General features: G+C 46.7%; 1 protein-coding gene across 1 annotated transcript in view; it reads right to left on the reverse strand.

Moving 5' to 3' along the window:
- Positions 1 to 23,601, reverse strand: part of plcd3b (phospholipase C, delta 3b) — a gene marked incomplete at both ends in the record, with an annotated part of 84,315 nt that overhangs the window by 16,766 nt on the left and 43,948 nt on the right. The window contains 2 exons of the mRNA XM_081391946.1: positions 20,229 to 20,407; positions 20,506 to 20,622. Coding sequence (XP_081248072.1) covers positions 20,229 to 20,407; positions 20,506 to 20,622 — 296 coding nt within the window. The remainder of the gene's footprint in view (positions 1 to 20,228; positions 20,408 to 20,505; positions 20,623 to 23,601) is intronic.

The raw sequence follows: 23,601 nt of genomic DNA on the forward strand, positions 1-23,601 counted from the left end.
TGAGGAATTGTCCAGAAAGGTGCTGTTGCGAGGAGTACAAGTTTGGGGAACCAGGTCCGGTTGTGCCAATAAGGGGCAACCAAAATTACCTGCTCCTCGTCCTCCCTGATCGCAATGGGACGAGTCGTGGGAGGCAAACAGGTCTACCTGTGCGTCCCCTAACTGATCCCAGATCAGCTGAACCGTCTGGGGATGGAGTCTCCATTCTCCAGGTAGAGGCCGAAGCCGTGATAGCTCTTCGGCTGCACGGTTCAGGTCTCCCGGGATATAATGGCTCGAAACTACCTCGATGCTTCTGACTCCTTAGGAGGAGGTAGCATAGACCACCTTGACGATTGATGTATGCTACTGTCGCTGTATTGTCTGACCGGACTAGTACGTGCTGACCCCTGAGCAGCGCAAGGAAGCGGTGCAGGGCGAGACGTACAGCCAGCAACTCGAGGCAATTGACATGCCAAAGGCGCTTGGATCCTGCCCAGGAGCCCGCGACATCATGTCCATTGCACATGGCGCCCCAGACCCTTGGTGGAGGCATCTGTTGAGACAACACATGCCTGGAAACTCGTTCTAAGGGCACTCCGGCCCGTAGAAAGCTGAGGTTCGTCCACAGGGTGAAGGTCTGATGGCAGGCCGCAGTCACTGGAACTCGGAACGTGCCGTGTTGCCATGCCCACCTCGGGACTCGATCACAAAGTCAGTGCTGAAGCGGTCTCATATGAAGCAACCCGAGCGGCGTTGCTGTGGAACCGCATTCTTGCCCTCAAATTGACGGAGGCAAGTCAGCAGTGACTGCGCGCGCTCGCTCATAAGCTGCGCGCACATGGTGATCGAGTCGATTTTCATACCGAGAAAAGAGATCCTCTGCACGGGGCAAAGTTTGCTCTTCTCCCAGTTAACCCGAAGGCCCAGACAAGCTAGGTGCCGGAGCACTAGATCCCTGTGTTTGCAAACCTGGTCTCGAGAGTGAGCTAGGATCCGCCAGTCATCGAGATAGTTCAGGATGTGAACCCCGTGTTCCCGTAGAGGAACAAGGGCTGCCTCGACGACCTTCGTGAAGACGCGATGAGACAGGGCTAGCCCGAATGGGAGAACCGCGTACTGGTATATCTGCCCCTCGAAAGCAAACCGTAGGAACGGCCTGTGTCGAGGTAGAATGTAGACCTGGAAGTAGGCGTCCTTCAGGTCGATCACTGCAAACCAATCCTGTGGCCGCACAAAAAAATGTGTTTGGCCGTCGCATCCTGAATGGTAGCCTGTGAAGGGAGCGGTTCAGGACGCGGAGGTCCAGGATTGGCCATAACCCACCGGATTTCTTCGGGACAATGAAATATGGGCTGTAAAGCCCAGACCTCAATTCGGCTGGAGGGATATTCTCGATCGCACCCTTCACCAGTAGGGTGCAACCTCCGCTCTCATGATAGGGGTATTGCCACCGACCATAATGAAGCGGCCTCCCCTGAAGCGGGGGGGAGACCGTGCAAACTGAATCGCATAGCCGAGCCTGATGGTTCATGCGACCCAGCGGAACAGGTTGGGAGCTCCAGCCAGGCTCCCAAGAACTGTACCAGCAGGGTCATGCGAACCACAGACGTACCCTCGTTGGTGCAGCGAGGCGGAATGACCGGCCCGGACGTGGGTGGCATAGCGGCCCGGTGTGGGGGCACGGTCATTAGCCGCGTCCTGCCAGAGGAGGCCAGGGAAGGACCAGCGTTCCACAAGGGCGTGCTCTGGCAGGGGTCTGGCGACAGAGGGGGACAAGAGTGGCGAGGCTCGTGAACGGCATGCACTGTCATCCATAGCCTCTTGGGCTCGGAGGAAGGGGCATCAGTTCTTGAAACAAGAGATTCTCCCCTGGCCCTCCACCGGGGGAAGGAGTTGCCCTGCTACCAGCTCCTGAGAAGAACTGAGCCCTAACTCCAAGCTGCCTGTCTCGAGAGGGCTGCTTAGCCTGGCGTTTGGCCGGTTAAGGGGTGGAGACGGGCAGTGCCGCCCTCCTGCATGGGCATCAGTTCTTGAAACAAGAGATTCTCCCCTGGCCCTCCACCGGGGGAAGGAGTTGCCCTGCTACCAGCTCCTGAGAAGAACTGAGCCCTAACTCCAAGCTGCCTGTCTCGAGAGGGCTGCTTAGCCTGGCGTTTGGCCGGTTAAGGGGTGGAGACGGGCAGTGCATCCTCCTGCATCCTCCTCCTGTCCGGGGCCGGTGAAGGCTCGAGGGCAGGAGCTGTAGGGAGGGGGCCTCGGCGGGAAGCAGACTAAGGAGACCGCACGGACGGATGACCGTTGGTGCAGAAGGCCTCAAGTCCGCTTCGGTGGGGTCGAAGATTGTTGGGCGCAGTCCTCAACCACACCGCCGAGCAAGCTGCCCGTCTCAAGAGTGCTGCCTAGCCAGGCATTTAGCCGGCTAAGGGGCGGCGACGGGCAGTGCCGCCCTCCTGCAACCTTGTCCTGCTCGGGGCCAGCGAAGGCTCGAGGGGAGGGGCTGCAGGGAGGAGGCCTCGGCGGGAAGCAGACTAAGGAGAACGCATGGACGGATGACCGTTGGTGCAGAAGGCCTCAGTCCGCTTCGGGGGGTCGAAGACTGTTGGGCGCAGTCCTCAACCACACCGCCGAGCAAGCCGCCCGTCTCAAGAGTGCTGCCTAGCCAGGCATTTAGCCAGCTAAGGGGCGACGACGGGCAGTGCCGCCCTCCTGCAACCTTGTCCTGCTCGGGGCCAGCGAAGGCTTGAGGGGAGGGGCCGCAGAGAGGCGGCCTCGGCGGGAAGCAAACTAAAGGGGGTCGCACACCGGACGCGCAGCTCAGCGCCGCGCCACGTCTAGGACATCTCCGTAATATACCTGAAGTCCGTATATACATTAACTACGATTTGAGACACATAAATGTAAATTTAATATAAAACTATGTAAATGGCGCTCTGTGGCGCGGCAGGATTTTGAACACGGTCCTGAGCCGTTGCTGGGCGCCGCGGACAGTCGGCGAAAGGCGCCGCCGGTGTGTGTACTCTCATAGAGAATAATGTGTTCGAATTTAAAAGACGTGGCGCTGCGCGGCGCGGCGCTGAGCTGCACGTCCGGTGTGCGACCCCCTTAAGGAGAACGCATGGACGGATGACCCATTCCTGGACCACACTTGTGGACATCAACTGGCCCAGGGATCACGCAGGTACCGATGTCGCCCGTAGAGCGAGGTCAGTAGTGTGCGTGGCTGATTGACCAGCCCGGACATGGAAGCATAGCGTCCCTGCGTGGAGGTGTGGTCGAGTTTCCGCATTCTGTCAGTGTTGGCCAGCCCGGACATGGGAGGCATAGCGTCCCTGCGTGGAGGCGTGGTCGAGTTTCCGCATTCTGTCAGTGTTGGCCAGGGAAGGACCAGCATTCCACGGCGGCCTGGTCTGACAAAACTCCCGGGTCAGCACTGCCTCGAAGGCGACACACAGAACTGCATGCCTGTGCCACGATAGTGACAGAGAACATACAGCCCATGATCATCACGCGATCGAGTGCAGCGAAGGCGAGGACGCCCGGCTCAGCAGAGTGCTGAAGCGCCCAGGCGGCATAATTTATCTGCCGTTAGACTGGGATTCGAACACCGGTCTCTCGTGCGAAAAACCTAAGATTCCACCACTGAGCCACAGGGGGGAACACAAAGGCTTCCAGATGCACGAGCATATAAGAGAGCATCAACATGTTTTCTTCGGCGTTTGTTTGCAGGCGTGCTTGTAAAATAACAGGCTCGTTTGCAGCAATATTGATATTTCCAGTCGCCTGATCAGGGAACTGAGAAATGTGAGAATGAGGTCAGTCCATCCTCGGTGGGACTAAAAACACTCCTTTCGCCAGTGAGTGACGCATGAATGGGGCGCAGGGGCAGGGTAGCTTTCTTGTAACGTAAAGAAAAACTAACTCCGACCGTCCGCTTCCAGCCTCCCTTGTGAACGGCGCAGTTTGCGCGGCTCGAACAGAGGGAGAGAGAAAGCTAGCCCGGTGATATCCCCTGTGCGCGGCGCGGTTTGCGCGGCTCGAACAGAGGGAGGTATCGTCCCCCAAGCAGGCAAGGCAAGCGGGCGAACCGGCGAGCTTTGCGGGTTGGGGGGGGGCGGAGGAGCAGTCTCGGAGAAGGATGCCAGGTGAGTCCTAAGAGTCACCATAGGCAGTAACTAGCTCGCAGTGAGGGCAGTCTCCGTCCGCGAGCGCGAGAGCTGCGTGGTCCTCAGGAAAGGGGCGTCTTGAAAAAGACACCCGGCTCTTTTAGTGCAATGAGAGTGTGTGTCGCGGCGGCGAGCACACACACATACACAAAACACAGTAGCATTGAAAGGATATAACGCCGGATAGCGCAGCAGGAAGGCGACTGAAGGCGGCGCGGCCAGCGGCTTCAGAGTGTCGACTCATCCCGCTGAAAGGCTTTTTCAGATGGCGCGGCTTCTCTCCAGCTCCAGCGATGCGTGTGCTTCGCTTGAAGGATGAAAAATCAGATAATAGCTGCCTGCGAGCGGTATTTATTAGAGATGCACCGATTTACAATTTTTTTGCACACTCAAATATTTATTTTATATCTTTTCTGTAATAGAACATTTTACAATTTGCATAGTACATATTTTTTTGAACAGATAAACGCTATAAAATAGAACTATATAAATTACTCCAGGTGTGGGTAATTCAAACATCTAAAGTGCAGTGTTATGGAAGAACCATTTCCTTTTCACATTCAATATCCAATAATTTTTTATATATGTATTTAGCAAACTAAACGTCTGTATGAAAACAGGGAATGGCAATAAAATAATAAATAAATAAATAAAATTATAAATAAAAAATAAATAGCCTTGCAGTATAAAGATATTTCTCAAAGCACTCACACACAGGCCTTTTGCAATCACTTGTACAAACTGAATAATAAAACAAGTTTAAATGGGTACATTTTCTATAAATATTAGGTCTTCGTTTTCTTTTCTGACATAGCCTATTCCAGTTCTTGTTAAAACACGCAAATTCTGTGCATTTTGGGCGCTTTTTTGTGAAACCCTATTTAGGCTATTTTATCCATCAAAAGTGTGCTTTCCCTTTAATTGAGCGTGAGCAGTGCAGCAAATAGACTCGGCGCCGAAACACGCGGTTCACTGCTCGCGATGCTCCTGCTTGACGCTCACGCGCTGCTCCCGCTCCCGTTGTGAAAGCACTCATCGATTAACATGCACGCTGAAAAAAAATACGCACTTGCGGTCTGAACGGACGTAATTCACGAGGTTTCCTACATGTGTGTTCCGTGTGCACGTGTGATTCTGATGTTGCGCGATGTTAATCATGTGGCGCCCGAGTGCATTTGACTGGCATAAAATCGGCATTTATCAGACTGACCGGCCGATCACGTGAAAATCGGCCAATTCCGGTCACCAGCCGATCAATCGGTGCATCCCTAGTATTTATAGGCCTAGACCACGCCCGTTTCGGCGGGATGTGACGCAGCGGGCGCGAAGCACCCTCATTGGGTCTGGCGTCACGCCAGGCCTCGCTCAATAGGCTGCTGCAGTTGCCGCAGAACAGCCAATAGGCGCGCGAGCTGCCTCGCCTATGTCTGTATGCTGCCGCAACGCGTTTTGCATCATTACAAAATTAAGGATAATTTTTGGCTTCAATATCTCGCGGAAAAAGGATTTTCCCCTAGCGTAAGATATTTTACGCAGTACGAGAGACCTCTCGTAAGAGAACAGCGGTATACAGATAAGTAAATTGTGTGAAAAATACTGTTTTTTTACACGCGAAACATGAACACGTTATATTGCACACTGTAAACACAATCAAAGCTTCAAAAACACACGAAAAACGGGACCTTTAATATTATATGTTGTTATAATATTATTTGTTGTATCTAAATATGTTGTATGTATGTATATCTGAAGTTGTAATGAAAGTAATTCCCCCCTGGGATTATTAAAGTATTTCTGATTCTGATTCTGCTGCAGCTTATGATTAATATCGCATATATTCATCTGAGAACTGGGGCCTGTTTCAATAAGGAGGTTCAACCAACTCTGAGTTAAAATTTGAACTCTTGAGTTGACTTACCCTGAGATGGGAAACTCTCGAGTTTTCGGTTATAGAACAGCTGAAATTAGTTAGTTCAATCAACTCTGAGTTGACTGACTCTGAGTTAAGCGCGTGCACCACAACTATAAAAAGCCATTATCAATGGAGCGCAGATATTATGAGTCACCATTTCAACAGCGCCAGACAAAAAGAGGTCTTCATATTTCTCACCAGCAGAACTGTATGTGCTTCTGCAAGCATATGGAGAGTACGAACATTATTTCGTTTATAAGTTATACGTTTACATTTCAATTACTGTTATACAGTGATGGGTGTAATTAATTACAAAGTAATCTAAATACTGTAATTTAATTAAAGGGATTACTCTTAATTCTTCTGTAATTTAAATTAAATCTGATGTAATTGTATTAGACTATAGAACAATTCTGTATAGGCTATTTAACATACATTTTTAAAAGGTATATTTTTAATGTAACCTTCTCCCTCTACACACTTTGGTCAATTCAAGAATAATTCAATGCAATTGTATATTGTTTATTTGAAAGCATTAAAAGTGCTGTTTCTTGTCTCTCCTTGTATTGTTCAAGTGTTTAAGGTTGACATGGGATTTAGTAATTGGTAATAAGTAGACCAATAATTTCTAAAGATAGTCATTATTACATTAATCTAATTACACTGTTGAAGATGTCATTTGTAGTTAGTAATACAAGTAATTTACCCAACTGTTATAATATCAGAGGTGAAACTGGAAGAACCTAATTTTAATTTTCATGTAGGTGCAATCCTGCAGGCATTAAAAGAACATGGCAGCAGCTGAAAATTAAATATAAAAACATAATTCAATCAAGTAAGGCTTGAGCATATCATGGGTGTAGGCTACCTGACTTTACAAACATTTGACATATTAAATAACTAAATAGCATCCAGTGTCCAGCAGTGCAGTAGCATTTTTCGCTGAGGGAATTCCTGGAGGGACTTCAGAGCCAGTCCCAAAGATCCAAGGGCCTTCATAAAATGTAAGAGGTTTACATGTGTTATTTTTTATAAAGGCTATTTTTTATATTTCCATATATTTTACTTTGGGTTAGGATTTTTGTTGGTCCCAATAGATTCTGATGGTAATATCTGTCTTTTGGAGCCTCCTGTCCCAACAGAACCCCAGGCAGTTGTAAGTCGCCTACTCAATACACCAGAAATTATGACAAATAGTGTTATAAAGTGTACTCAACCAAATGCTCATCACATGGGGATAAAGAGTTTCTGCTGCCACAGAGAGGCCTACAGAGGTAATGTGGTAAACAGGTTATGTGTCTACACGTCAAACAATCTACACATTCACATTTTTTCACATTTTTATGTGGAGTAGCCATTAGAATCTAAGTTTAAATCTAAGTATAAACGGGTATTCTTATCTCTCCCCCCGCCCCCAGAGTGTGGAAGAACAGCAGGAGGACGGTCCATCAACTTCTGGTGCACAGATGAACACAGTTCAGTGATTTTCAGTAAATGCCACAGTTTAATTCTGTAGAATTTGTTTAGAACTACATTATGTAACTCTAATCTACTACTGTATTTTCAGTTGCCAGTTAAAGGTAGGGTAGGTAGGATTTTTCAAAAAAAAAAAAAAACATTCCAAATTAGTTTAAACTGTCTTTATATACCAATACATAATTAAAATGTAAGTACTCTGAAAAAGAGAGTATAAAAATCGAGTGACTGTAGACCTTTTAATCTGCAATAAACACAGCTAATTATTTCCATTCACTCCCACCCCCTCCCTTCTGAGCTCCTTCCAAAGCCACGCCCCCAAAACACATGAACGCGCGACGCCAAACGCTCAGGCTCAGCTGGAAGACAGCGCATTTATTTACCTGAGAGGAGTGGAGAGGAGCGCAGTACATGCAGTGACATCATGTCAGAATCACATGTAATAAAATACCTAACTTTATCACTATGAATATAAACAAATAAGATTTCTTTTAGTACTCACTATCAAGCTAGCATATCGATACTGGTAAAGTTTGATTCGGTAACGAGCTATATTTATAGGTAACGAGCTATATTTATAAGGCAAAGCTAAAAACAGGTTGCATTGATACACGTTTTTCCATTACCATCAGTTACACTGTGATGAAGTTGAATTTCGTGTAAGATTCATAACATATACGGTGTTTTGCATGTAAGAGTTTCCATAATGAAAACATTGTTGACTCTAATGAAGACTAACGTACACTCCGGAGACAAGTACCGCATCGTCGGTTCGAGGACAGGTCCGGGGTCGAGGGCGAAGCAGAGGAGGTCGTTCAAGAGTGCGGGCAGGGTCCGAGGAAGTAGTTTTTGCCTTGTTTGCCTTCGCTGACTGCATATGCAGGTGCTTTGAATTTTGAATGCTCTTTCTCTGCCATCATTTTACTCTTCGTAGGTTCCGCGCCTCTCAAATCCATAGGCTCAAATCAAACGGGTGCGCGCGCATATGGGCAGATCTAGCGACAGGGGTGGTAGCCATTGGTTGCGAGAGTGAGTGACAGTCGCCCAAACCAATCAATTGTTTCGTCCCGAATGGAAATAATGAGCTGTGTTTATTGCAGATTAAAAGGTCTACAGTCACTCGATTTTTATCCTCTCTTTTTCAGAGCACTTACATTTTAATTATGTATTGGTATATAAAGACAGTTTAAACAAATTTGAAAAAAAGTTTTTTATAAAAATCCTACCTACCCTACCTTTAAGGAGTTATATAGACTTCATCTTATAGTGCAGGGCCATATGTAGCAAAATAAAGTGTTTGGAACATTTCATATAGATTTTTGCAAATGATGTTCCCTTTCGTTGTCACTCCGAGTTACGTCGGATGACGACGAATGGGGTTTCGCTTAGAAAGCCTATCATCTTCGAGTATATAAAACGAGCCAATGGCAATAAAAATGCCATGGGTCTGCGGAATTTGCATAGCGTATCTCCGCCCCACCCTGGGGGTATATAAGGAAGTGCGCTGGCAACATGCAGATATGTTTTCGCTTCGGAGCCAAGTTCAGTACTTCACTCCACAAGCCTTTTGAATGTCATCTCAAATCTCTTCGAGACAAGTGGCTCTTCAGAGTGTTGGTGTGACGGCGGATTCCAGCGAGATCGCATTTCCTGCTGCTGGTCTGTGCAGTGATCTGCCGACAGTGAGTGTGTTTTCTCCCTGGGCGTTTCAGCACTCTGTTGAGCTTTTCCAATCTCTAAAAGAGCTGCACGCGGCACGTCTTTTTTAAGACGGTTCGCCCGTGTATTTCTGTTTTCTGGATGTGTGTGCGCATCTGCCTAACGGTCGCGAGCGCTGAGTCATGTTTTCATTGCGGGAACATGACCACTGCGATGTTTATAGATCGAGACTCAATGATCTCTCTGTGAGTAGAGTCCCCTCTGCCACACCCCAATTTATCTCTTCCTCGAGAGGGGATACTTTGGCTGGTGGCCAGGGTGGTCTGAGGGTTACGGTGTGGCACAACAACCGACGAGTCATTCCTCGGGCCACACCCCCCTCCACATTGCAAACCGTGGAGCTTCTGTATATGCCTGGTTTCCTTCGGGGACCCAGTGTTTTATTCGGGGCTCCGGCAGATGATCTTATGTCACTCACAGCATCACAAGGCGGGCTTGATTTCTCTGGAAATGAAGTTCAGCTGCGTTGCCTCCCACGGGAGTGCCATCGTTGCCGGGACTGATTCAGAGCTGTCAGCCGTGCTTTCCCGGACAGCTGAAAGCATCGGTTGGAGTGGCGCTGCCCTCCCCCCGAGCGCCGTAGGCTTCGTCCGGATGTGCATTAGGACGCCTCCGCTCCGCGAGATTCCACGTGACTGTTCGCGGCCCGCGGGCGTCCTCCGCCTTCGCTGCTTCGATCGCGCAGCGATCATGGTCTGTATGTTCTCTGTCACTATCGTGACACAGTCGTGCAGTGCTGTGTGTCGCCTGCGTGAGAAGTCTATATGAGAAGGTCGCTGGAGGCTGGCACCGCCTGTCTCTGCCCCTTAGCCAGCTAACACCTGGCTGAGCAGCACAAACCTGAGACAGGCAGCTTGGAGTTAGGGCTCAGTTCTTCAGGAGCTGGTAGCAGGACCACTCCTTCCCCCGCTGGAGGGCTGGGGGAGAATCTCTACAAAAGAACTGATGCTCTTTCTCTGAGCCCCAAGAGGCTGTGGATGACAGCACGCGCCGCCCATGGGCCACGCTCCTCTCATTCCCCTCTGTCGCCAGACCCATGCCAGAGCATGCCCCCGTGGGACGCTGGTCCTCCCCTGGCCTCCTCTGGCAGGACGCGGTTAATGACCGTGCCCCCGCACAGGGCCGCTATGCCACCCTCGCCTGGGCCGGTCATTCCGCCTCGCTGCACCCCCGACGGTACGTCTGTGGTCTGAATAACCCCGCTGGCGCAGTTTCTGGAGGCCTGGCTAGAGCTTTCCGGACTGTCCCGCCGGGTCGCGAGAACCATCAGGCTCGGCTCCGTGATTCAGTTTGCGCGGTCTCCTCCCCGCCTCAGGGGAATCCGCTCACTATGGCCGGTGGCAATGCCCCTGTCATGAGAGCGGAGGTCGCTACCCTACTGGCGAAGGGTGCGATCGAGACTGTCCCTCCAGCCGAAATGAAGTCCGGGTTTTACAGCCCCTACTTTATTGTACCGAAGAAATCCGGTGGGTTACGACCAATCCTGGATCTGCGCGTCTTGAACCGCTCCCTTCAAAAAAGAGGATGCCGTTCAAAATGCTCACGGCCAAACGCATTTTCGAATGCATGCGGCCGCAGGATTGGTTTGCAGCGATCGACCTGAAGGACGCCTACTTCCATGTCTCAATTTTTCCTCGACACAGACCGTTTCTACGGTTTGCTTTCGAGGGACAGGCATACCAGTACGCGGTTCTCCCTTTCGGGCTAGCCCTGTCTCCTCGCGCCTTCACGAAGGTCGGCTGATCCTAGCTCACTCTCGAGACCAGGTTTGCGAACACAGGGACCTTGTGCTCCGGCACCTAGCTCGTCTGGGCCTTCGGGTCAACTGGGAGAAGAGCAAACTTTGCCCCGTGCAGAGGATCTCTTTTCTCGGTATGGAGATCGACTCGGTCGCCATGTGCGCGCAGCTTACGAGCGAGCTTGCGCAGGCACTGCTGACTTGCCTTCGTCAGTTCGAGGGCAAGAGTGCGGTCCCACTGAAACTTTTTCAGAGGCTCCTGGGGCATATGGCATCCGCAGCAACGCCGCTCGGATTGCTTCATATGAGACCGCTTCAGCTTTGGCTTCGCGATCGAGTCCCGAGGTGGGCATGGCAACACGGCACGCTCCGAGTCCCAGTGACTCCGACCTGCCGCCAGACCTTCTCCCCCGTGGTCGAACCTCAATTTTCTACGGGCTGGAGTTCCCTTAGAACGAGCTTCCAGGCATGTTGTTGTATCAACAGATGCCTCCGCCACGGGTTGGGGTGCCATGTGCAATGGACATGCTGCCACGGGCTCCTGGCAGGACCCCAGCGCCTTTGGCATGTCAGTTGCCTCGAGTTGCTGGCTTTACGCCTTGCCCTGCACCGCTTTCGTGCGTTGCTCAGGGGTCAACACGTACTAGTCCGATCAGACAATACCGCCACAGTAGCGTACATCAACCGTCAAGGTGGTCTACGCTCCCGCCGTATGTCGCAACTCGCCCGCCACCTCCTCACATGGAGTCAGAAGCATCTGAGGTCGCTTCGAGCCATTTATATCCCGGGAGACCTGAACCAGGCGACCGACGAGCTGTCTCGGCTTCAGCCTCTCGCTGGAGAATGGAGACTCCATCCCCAGACGGTTCAGCTGGTTTGGGATCAGTTTGGGGACGCACAGGTAGATCTGTTTGCCTCCCACGACTTGTCCCATTGCAATCTGTTTTATTCCCTGACCGAGGGCACGCTCGGCACAGATGCACTGGCGCACAGCTGGCCGCGGGGCCTTCGCAAGTATGCGTTTTCCCCAGTGAGCCTTCTTGCGCAGACCTTGCGCAAGATCAGGGAGGACGAGGAGCAGGTAATATTGGTTGCCCAGAACTAGTTCTCCTCGCGACAGCACCTCCCTGGCCAATCCCTCTGAGGAAGGACCTACTTTCTCAGGGATGGGGCACCTTATGGCACCCTCGTCCTGATCTTTGGAACCTCCACGTATGGCTCCTGGACGGGACGAGGTAGGTTTGAGTACCCTACCACCAGCGGTGGTGGCTACCATCACTTCCGCTAGAGCATCGTCCACGAGACATGCCTATGCGTGAAGTGGAACCTCTTCGTCAACTGGTGTTCTTCTAAACATCTAGAACCCACGAAATGCCCCATCAGTGTCGTGCTTTCCTTCCTGCAAGAAGGGTTGGAGCGAAGGCTGTCTCCCTCCACCCTAAAAGTGTATGTTGCCGCCACTGCCGCACATCACGACGCAGTTGATGGTAAGTCCTTGGGAAAGCACGACCTGATCGTCAGGTTTCTGAGGGGAGCGAGGAGACTGAATCCTCCTCGTCCTCCTCTCGTACCCCCTTGTTATCTCTCAGTGGTTTTAACTGCCCTGCAGAGTGCTCCCTTTGAGCCTCTGCAATCAGTGGAGCTTAAGTTCCTGTCAATGAAGACAGCGCTCCTGGTTGCATTGGCCTCCATCAAGAGGGTAGGGGACCTGCACGCATTTTCGGTTGACGAAGCGTGCCTGGAATTCGGGCCGGCTAACTCTCACGTGATCCTGAGACCCTGGCCTGGATATGTGCCCAAGGTTCCCACCACTCCCTTTCGAGACCAGGTGGTGAACCTGCAAGCGCTGCCTTTGGAGGAGGCAGACCCAGCCTTGGCACTGCTCTGTCCAGTACGCAAACTCCGTGCTTACTTGACAGAACGCAGTGTTTCAGGACCTCAGACCAGCTCTTTGTCTGTTATGGTGGGAAGCTGAAGGGAGAGGCTCTCTCCAAGCAAAGGTTGTCTCACTGGATAGTGGACGCCATTGCTTTGGCTTACCAGCAGCAAGGTCGACCATGCCCCCTTGGTGTGACGGCCCACTCCACTCGGAGCGTGGCATCCTTTTGGGCTCTAGCGCATGGCGCCTCACTAACAGACATCTGCAGAGCTGCAGGCTGGGCGACACCTAACACATTCGCCAGGTTCTACAACCTCCGAGTGGAGCCAGTTTCTACCCGTGTACTCGCTTCAACCAGCCGGTACTAGATTCTGCTCAGGTGTCTTCGCTTGCTCGCCATTCCTCTCCACGGACGGGATACGTGCGATATTCTCCTCAGGTGAGCCTAATAAGCCCTGAGTTCCTCCAGCACTGTTGACGTCAACGCCAGAGTTATGCCACCGGCAGCTTTCGCGTTTGGCTAGGTGCCTCCATGTGCATGGTTCCCCTCCGGGCGACCCCCACATGTGTATTTCCACTGTAAGCCTCTTGAGCATGTGTCTTTCCCTTGGCAAGCCACCTTGCCACCCCTGGGGTTGAAATATTCCACCTGCGGCTGGACACCCCAGTGATTCTCCATATGCAGTTCCTTCGGGTCATATGTGTTTTCCAAGTCCCCCCCTTCGGGCTGGGCATAATTGCATATTTCCACTGAGATATGCTTCCCAGTGTACCTTGGTATTCCTGTGTTAAGTAGGAGTCCTTCGTCCGTGCCAGTCTCACGACAGGGAGCTCAGACTTACGCAGGGCACTGGAAGACAGTCGAGAGGTGGCGTGATTACACTGGGAACCCCATTCGTCGTCATCCGACGTAACTCGGAGTGACAACGAAAGGGAACGTCTCGGTTAAGTATGTAACCCTCGTTCCCTGAGTAGGGAACGTTACGTCTACCTGCCACTTCCGCTGTACCGCTGGAAACGCCTGAGTTCAGCCTCGGCTCCTCAGCGAAGACATATCTGCATGTTGCCAGCGCACTTCCTTATATACCCCCAGGGTGGGGCGGAGATACGCTATGCAAATTCCGCAGACCCATGGCATTTTTATTGCCATTGGCACGTTTTATATACTCGAAGATGATAGGCTTTCTAAGCGAAACCCCATTCGTCGTCATCCGACGTAACGTCTCCGTTCCCTACTCAGGGAACGAGGGTTACATACGTAACCGAGGCGTTTTTTGACTTCTTCAGACCCTATAGTTTGCAAAACTACCTGTTTCCGATTTTTTCCCGGGCTGCACAGGCCCAAAATCCAAGATGGCGGATATATCACCAAAAATTGCAAATAATCACCTTTTTAAACATTTCAAATGGATATATGTTAGGTATATCATTATATACATACATTTTCTAATTAACTGATTGACTTGAGTAATAAATATGACCATGGGTAACATGAATTATCATGATTATCAACCAATGATGGGTGTAACCACCATTATGCTATTTATTGGCATACCCGGAAAAACGCATTGACTGATTAAAAGTTTCCTTCATATAGCCTAATAATCATTTTAATTAAAATAATGTTCTGCGCTCACCACAATAATTCTGTTAACAATCAGATGACAAATTATTGGGGACAATGGATTACATGAAGCCAATGGGAAAGATGGGAAAGATAGCCAGCCTTTGTTACTATAAAACGATAAACAGAATGAAACTTTTGAGCTTTTGCAGGAAGAGGGAAATTATTTTTCCAGCCTGGGCAACTGGTGTTTTTTTTACTTGCTAGGACCCCACTGAATACAAAACAACCTGTTTCCAATTTTTTTCTTCATTTTTAGTGCCAAAATTCAAGATGGCAGACAATATATGCAGAAAAATCACATAAAATAAAATATATAATCTTTTCACTTCTATAAAGGCTTTAAAATAGTACACATTTTGATGAATGTATTCCTAATTAGGCAGACAAGTGAGACAGACTATTTTCAAAATATTTATTGGATCATTTGCCAAAAAATTGGGTAAAAAAAAAAATTGTTTTGCATTTTGTTTCATTATTGAAGAGTTCAACAAAACAGTCAGCCATTGTCACTCAAGTATTTATCCTCATCACTCTCACTGTCACTGTCACTGACTTTTCAATATTGGTGCATGTCTCCTCAGAGCCCTCACACCTGCAAAGTTGCGTCCATGGTAAGTTGTTGCTCTTGCAAGAACACCTTCTACTGCTTTGGCTGGCAAGACAAGAGCACTTCACAAGCGCCACAACAGCCTCTGGTTCTGGTGGAAGTTTTGACAGGACAGGAGCCCATTGCCCATCATCAATTTGCCTCCATCCCAGTGATAGTGCGTCAAGAATCTTTGGAGCAGGCACTGTATCTTGTGCCCAAACATTTGCTTGCCAGTGTGCTCTCAGTATGTGCTCTGTAACTGCTTCTGAAGTGGGGCATAGTTTTTCCACTCCCTGGTTGGGTTTTAGAGTTTTAAACATGTTCCACCGAAGGGCTTTAGCTGTTTCATAACCAGGTTTGAAGAGCTGACACATGAATTTCTCACATCCGGCTAACACGTCTGGAGATGGATGAGGACCTACACCAAGCCTACAAAGTGCATTAATGACATCATCATCTGTCTCCATGAATGACTTGAAACAAGAAACCTTTCCTTTCCCACGGATATGGCCTATGGTATCGCAACCTGTGAGTGCATGGAACCCTGGTAATGCTACTGCGTACATGATCAGTAGAGTGTCCGCCTCTTCTTGTGAGCTCCTCATGCTCACCATGTTAACTTTTGAGGCCATAACACCTTTGTGTGTGTGAACTGTAATTGACAGTTTACATAGTTCAACAGCTTTATGAGCAAGGTAGAGAACGAGGTTGGCTTTTTTCTGCCATGCTTTTTTCTGCATGAGGAGCTCACAAGAAGAGGCGGACACTCTACTGATCATGTATGCAGTAGCAGTAAGTAATTTTGGCAAAACCCCACATATCTACACATGTGACACAGATGTCTTGGTGCTTGCCCTACGCAGGGTACCAGACCTCAACAAAGACAGTCTCATTATCATGGGCACTGGAGATCGTCGACGAAAGATACAACTCCAACCTATTTACATGGCTCTTGGCCCAGAGCGTGCAGTAGCATTACCAGGGTTCCATGCACTCACAGGTTGCGATACCACAGGCCATATCTGTGGGAAAGGAAAGATTTCTTGTTTCATGTCATTCATGGAGACAGATGATGATGTCATTAATGCACTTTGTAGGCTTGGTGTAGGTCCTCATCCATCTCCAGACGTGTTAGCTGGATGTGAGAAATTCATGTGTCAGCTCTTCAAACCTGGTTAAGAAACAGCTTGTGAAGTGCTCTTGTTTTGCCAGTCAATGCAGTAGAAGGTGTTCTTGCTAGAGCAACAACTTACCATGCACGCAACTTTGCAGGTGTGAGGGCTCTGAGGTATGGCAAGCCGTTTTAACTTTTATTCATTTCCAGGATATGAATCCTTGATATCCAGGGCTGGACTGGTAATCTGGCATACCGGGCAAGTGCCCGGTGGGCCGACGTGCTTTTTGGGCCGATACATCTCATACTTTTTTTTTTTTTTTACAGCCCATAAAACTCGTACATTGGCGGCCCATTCGTTTTGTTTTGTTTAATTGACGGCGCTGGATTAGTGCCGGTGTAATGCATTGGTCAAAAAAAAGTAAGAGTTAGTTTTTTTCCCCACTGACAGACCGGCCCATGAAACCCGTAGATCAGCGGCCCATTGGTTGTTTTCTTGATTGATTTCTTGACACTGGGCTGGCCCAATCACATCTTTAAACACCTCCCCCTTTGGGCTTTGAGTGAGCGTGCAGTGTCAAGTGTGTATCTGTCAAAATAGTCTGAGAGATGGAGAAGAAACGCAAGGAATGTACAGAGAAATAGCGTGAAAAATAGATAGAGGCCCTTCAAGCAGACGCTGTAAAATGTGTCAAAATATATATGTTTTCTGCAGCAGCAGGACCTTCATCAGCTCCAGTGGCTGATGAGGAGGATCAGGAGAGAGATGAGAAAGTGTAGAGTCCGCGGTAAGCAGAACTACTTTCAAAACACTTTGGCTATGAGTGTAGGAACCCATTACCCAGTTACGCATTATTTCCACATCTGCATTGTTGACGATTACAGAAATTTACTAGAACTTTAATGAGACGCGTTTTTATCCATGTTTTCCGCCAAAATAAAAGCTTGATGCAGTTTCCATCAAAATAAAAGATCATGTGCTTATCTCTTTCAAGTTTAGAAATTAGTACAAAACTAATTATGGAAGTTTTCTTTATTTTTCAGTGCATTTGTTTTGCAATATATGGCTATTAGGCTACTGTCATGAGATTAATATTATAACTATTATTATGTAGTAGTGTAATATAGACAGACACTGTTACTAAAAGAGGTTTGATTTTTTCTTTGTTTAATTTGCACACTTAATATGGGTTGGAGCTTTTAATTTTGAACTCTCAAACTGCACCAGATTAATGAATTTAACATTAAAATGCACAAAATTTTCTCAGGGGGGGCATGCCCCCAAACCCCCCTAGAGGGACAGAGGTTCACCCACCCACCAATTTCATCTGTTAACTCGTTCCTACTCACTCATTAGATGGCATTAGTGGTTTTAATGAATAGGAGTTGAACAAAAACATATTCAAGGGCGTGCAAAGATGGGTGGTGTTCATGGTCATATGTAGTGGGCCAGTCTGGGCCAAAATGCCAGGGCCGATTTTCTGTCCCAGTCCAACCCTGTTGAAATCAACAATTCAATTTTCACTAGATAAAATAATAATTCTTGATATCAGGAATAATGTTTCTACTAGTAACAATGGCAATTTTTGATATCAGGAATTACATTTCAACTAGTAAAAATGTCCATTCTTCATATCAACAATTGAATTTTAACTAGTAAAAACTATAATTCTTGATATTAACAATTGAATTTCAAACTAGTAAAAACTATAATTCTTGATATTAACAATTTATATCCTGGGAATGGCAATAGGCAAGCCATTTTGACTTTTAATCATTCGCAGGATATGAATTCTTGATATCAACAACTAAATTTTCACTAGTTAAAATGATAGTTATTGATATCAGGAATTAGATTTCTACTAGTAACAATGGCTATTTTTGATATCAGGAATTACATTTCAACTAGTAAAAATGTTCATTCTTCATATCAACAATTGATTTTTAACTAGTAAAAACTATAATTCTTGATATTAACAATTGAATTTCAACTAGTAAAAACTCTGGGTTTACCAAAGAAAACCTGCTCCCGACCAGGTTAGGTTCACAGAGTAAGTTACCATGGTAACTGACTCTGAGTATAAGTTACCTCTCTTTCAGAAACGGGCTTGACTTACTCTGCTTTCTCAGGTTTAACATACCTCCCATTCTGAAACAGAAAACTCAGAGTTTCCCTCATTTCAGGGTTAACATACTCAGAGTTTTCACTTAACCTCCTTTCTGAAACAGGCCCCTGATGATGTCTGTGTGTTTCAGACCCTGGCTGTGTGCACTGAAGTGTATATGACAATAAAGTAGTGAATCTCAATGTATTTTTAAAATGTATTTTAAATAGGCCTATAGGCTCATAGGTTTTTTGTCCAAAAAACAAAAACAAAAAAAATTTCACAGCACCCCCATTCAAAATTACTTCCAGCGGCCCTGTGCGATTTTCTGAGCGCGTACACCCTAAGCACACACACTAAAACGTAAAACAGCGCCTGATTACTGGACTAAGTAATTTTTTCAAGCCTTATTGCGCTAATACTGTCAAATACACACAATGTTTACATAAACACAGTTGGTTATGTCTAAAGTGAAAGCACACATTTGAGAGAAAATAGGATGCGTGTCATATGCATGTCCATTAAATGCGTGCCGGTCTTAAAGTGACAGTAGCCCAATAGTAAACATGCTGCCGTTTATCCTTAAAGGGATAGTTCACCCAAAAATGAAAATTATGTCATTATTTACTCACTCTAATTTTGTTCCAAACCTGTATTAATTTCTTTCTTGTGCTAAAAAAAAAAAAAAAAAGAAAGAATATATTTTGAAGAATGTGGCTATCCAAACAGTTGCTGGTCCCCATTGACTTCCATAAGAAAAAAATATACTATAGAAGTCACTGGGGACCAGCAAATGTTTGGTTACCCACATTCTTCAAAATAAGTTTTATTTTCAACAGTAGAAAGAAACTTATTCAGGTTTAAAACAACTTGAGAGAGTAAATTATGACAATTTTCATTTTGGGGGGAACTAATCCTTTAATGTTAATAAAACAACAAAACACAAAGAGAAAATCACTCACTGCTCTTGACTGAGAACTTTAAAAGTAGCTTTAATAAGAATCAATGTATAATTTATACCGTGATGTCTATGTAGTGTTTTATTTTTATATTTGTTCATTTCATTTATTTCTTGAATGCTACTGTTAAATACACCTACTGTAGCTGGAAAAATAAAGCCCTGTTTATTTCATTTGTATATTATGTTGTGTAGCCTATTTTTATTTGTGCCACTTTGGCCTATACTTGTCTGCCATTCTTTTTTTTATTTCATATTTTGATACCTTGTAAGCCAAGGCTTTGTTTTTAAAATAGGGAAACTAGTTAGGCTGTTATGCTCAGGCACTTGCAAAATAGTAAAACCAACATGAAAGAGAGTCGTGATCAAATCGTGAACCGTGATTTTCCTGTTCGTGATATGATATTTTTGCCATATCGCCCACCCCTACAAATGCGTCAGTCATTGCCTTGGTAAAGCAAGAGTTTACAGATGAAATGAGATGTAAATAGCGACCGCGTGATGGAGGATGATCAGATATTTCTTTTCATTTTATTAATTTGTGTATACAAATCAAATAGCATGATTAGCCAGCTATAGAGAAACTGGTTGCCAAGCAACAGACAAGTGACCAATCCTGGGTTGCAAAGTCACTACATGTATTCTACCAGCACGGTTAGGCAACCGTGTCAAGAATGGGTCGAGAACAGTTTGTAACCGTGCCGTGCAGTACCAGGCTTAAGTGGAAATACAACTGGAACCGGTCATTACTCTGACGGTGGAATAGCTGCTTTTGGTAAATGATGAATGATGATGTACTACAATTGTATTGATACGTCAATTTTTGGAAGTCAAATATTGTGACATCATGTCACAATAAAACCATTAAAAACTCAAGAATTTTTATTTATTTTCTAGCAGGAAATAGGCAAATTCTTTTCAACAGAAGTTTAGTTTTCATAAAGATCCCTCTGTTCATTAACTCACCTTGATAGTAAGCAGTACTGGGTTGTGGCCAGGGCCTCCCCCAGTGTTTTCCGGGTTAAACTCTGAATCAGGCTGGCACATGAAGCTTGGTTTTAACACATAGCCACAGCGGCCGTTTGGTAAAAAACGGCCTCTGTTTAGATCCATCTCGTTACATTGGGTTTGAAAGTTTAATGCCACTGCAAAATAATTTTTCTGTCAGTAATTTATAAATGTTGACTGTGCAGTCATTTTTAAAAACGTGCAGTTTGCAAGTTTTCTTTAATTAAATGTTTACCCATCTGACAACCAGCATTCCACATGTCTTGAGGATTGTAGTTGGAGGATTGCACCCGCTGACCAGATGGGTAGATCCTGCTCAATTGCATGCTGTTGTGACGTACAAACAACTTGCCTATGAAAAAAAGAGAGAAATTTAGAACCAATGAAAACAAACAAGAACATGTTTATCTTTATATATATATATATATATATATATATATATATATATATATATATATATATATATATATATATATATATATCAGTGGGGCTTTCTGCAAGAGAAGCTCGGCTTCCCCTATAATGTCAAAAAATGAATGGTCAAATATGAACTATTGTGTAAACATTTTATTGACTAAAAATGCGTTAGAAAACGTTCATCTCAAAGACGAGTTCATTCAGAATCAGTTACATATAGCAGGTTGGCTGACTCGATTTCCTTCTCATACTGTCACAGTGTCTGTTGTGTTTCCACTGGGTGTCCACTAGAGGTCCCTTCCTTTCTGTCTCCATTCATCCTGAAACCACATTTCCCATAATCCTTGTTTGGTCCCATCACTTGTGATTACACCCAGCTGTTCCCATTTATGTTGTTAGTGTCTGTGCATAAATACCCTGTTTGTGTTAGTTCATGTTACGGAGTCATTATTGTATGTCACTCGTCAACTCTCAGGTCTGTTCTCAGGTCTGTTCTCAGGTCTGTTCTCAGGTCTGTTCTCAGGTCTGTTCTCAGGTCTGTTCTCAGGTCTGTTCTCAGGTCTGTTCTCAGGTCTGTTCTCAGGTCTGTTCTCAGGTCGTTGTCCTGGCTTGTTTTGTTTATTCGTTATCTGACTGATTAAATGTGACCTGATCCAGCAAAATGAGTCACAGTGACCCAAATTTCAAAATTGAGATTTTGGTATTAATGGAAAGAGGAGACCATAAGCTTTCAAATGATATCCTAGTCAAAGTCATACCTTGAATGGTTGTAAAGATATATACATTTGAATTATGGTCGTCTGGCCTCTTTTTCCAACTGAAAACCTGAGAAAATCGCTTTTAAAGTTTTTTGCCCGTTTTTTGTTGATATCTTTCAAAATCCATTGCATTTAAAGGGATGAACTATTTATTGTACAGCTTAATTTGACCAAAGACATTAATATATGCTATTATGCCAGGCTGAAGCTCAAATTATTTTAAAGTTTTTATTTGAATAAATAATTTAAAAGGCACTTTTACAAACATTTACTAAAATCAGAAAGATTGAACAGAGGTGCTACAATTTTGCTTGAGAGAGGGTGTGTGTGTGTGTGTGTGTGTGTGTGTGTGTGTGAGTGTGAGAGAGAGAGCGAGAGAGAGTGTGTGAGAGAGTGTGTGAGAGAGTGTGAGAGAGTGTGAGAGTGAGAGTGAGAAACAGAGAACAATTAATGTTAGCCTATGCAATCATATCTTCGTTTAGGCTAGTTGACAATAACAGTGTAACATATTCATAACGGAGATACCAACAGTTAAATATTGGGTTAAAATAAATCAAACACATTGTAATGGATTCTCCTTGCAGATAAATACACTCACAGAATAATTGCACTCACTCCCATCCATACACGATAAATACCACAGGGCTGTCACTTTCGCTGTCGCTGTCATCAGAGGATGACACGTCTCCAGATCCAAAGAAATCACTGACTAGCCTAGCCACTCTTGATGACCAGCAGCAGAGCTTAGGTTAGAAGCCTCCAGTGAGTTCAACGCTTTTGGGCGACTTTTAGGCGACTTTGCTCTCTTTTGACAGCGACATTTCTCAAATTAATAATATTTAATCTTTCTGAGGAGATCTGCTAGCTTGTTTACACATAGCGCTACGAGTCTGACAGGAGGATGGCTGGACCAATCGCGTGCCGGTCAGTCGAAGTGGGGCTTCCCATTGACAAATGATCAGCGTTTGTGTACATTTCTAAGCTTTTTGATTGGTTCTATACAACGTGTAACACCATATTTGGAGAGCAGAGACGTTTGAGGGGATTCCCGGGAAATGCTCAGAGGTGACGAGAGGAGTTGAGAAAAGCAATATTCATTTCCAGCGAATTTAGTAAAACTTTGTAAACTTTAATAGTCATTTAAATACCTTTACTCAATTATCTGGACTACGAAACTTTAGGAGATTATTTTTGAATGTCTGTTCTTTGAAATTTAGAAAAAAAAGAAAAAAAAATTTTATATATTATTTCATTGTTTTTCCACATAATCGGCCCATATCTTAAAATGGAACGTTGCGACTTCCGACTCATTTCGCCAGATCGGGTCACAAATGGTTTTCGACACTGGCATGGAGGACTACGATTCTGATTATTTGGACTTTGACTCTTGCATGGATGGCGATTATTTGGATTGCCCTGATTACCATGTTGCTGCGGTTGGATCCACCCATTTCTCCGCTAGTGATCGTGACAGAATGACTCCGTCCACAAATGGATCCAGCAGCATGAACATTTTGCATGTTTTTGCGTTTGCGATCCGCCAAAGGGAGGAGGCCATGACGCTCAGGTTTCCTAAAGACCTTTCGTTCGACGACAGAGAGTCTTTTAGAGGAGAGCGTCTGGCCCGATTTTCGGGGAACCGTGGAGCTCGCAGAGGAGGAAGTACTAGAGGTGAGCCCCGGACCCAGTCTCTACTTCTGTCTTCCTTCGACCATGGTTCAGTGATACGCAGCCCAGAACACCCTTCGCCGCAGGTCCTGTCCCGTCCTGAACCTGCACCTCGCCAGAAGGGACGACGGAGGAGGAGGAAGACTTCCTCCGTGACAGTTCCGGTGGTCCCAGTTCCGGTGGCCCCGAGTCCGGTGGTCCCAGTTCCGGTGGAGGTCCCAGTTCCAGTGGTCCCGAGTCCGGTGGTCCGGAGACGGAGGAGGAAGAGAAAGGCCTCCTCAACGACCTGTCCGGTGGCTCCTAACCCAGAGACCATCCCGGAGGTGACTGCCATCCCTGACGCGCCGCCCAGGCACCTTGCTCTGCCCGCGCCTCCCAGGCGCCCTGCTCTGCCGGCCCCGCCCGAGCTGCTCACCCTGCCAGCCCCGCCCAAGCTGCTCGCCCTGCCGGCACCCCCCCAGCGACCTGGCACGTCTGCCGATCCAGAG

The sequence above is a fragment of the Scardinius erythrophthalmus genome (genome assembly GCF_964197995.2).
Source record: "Scardinius erythrophthalmus genome assembly, chromosome: 18".
NCBI classification, from domain to species: Eukaryota; Metazoa; Chordata; class Actinopteri; order Cypriniformes; family Leuciscidae; genus Scardinius; species Scardinius erythrophthalmus.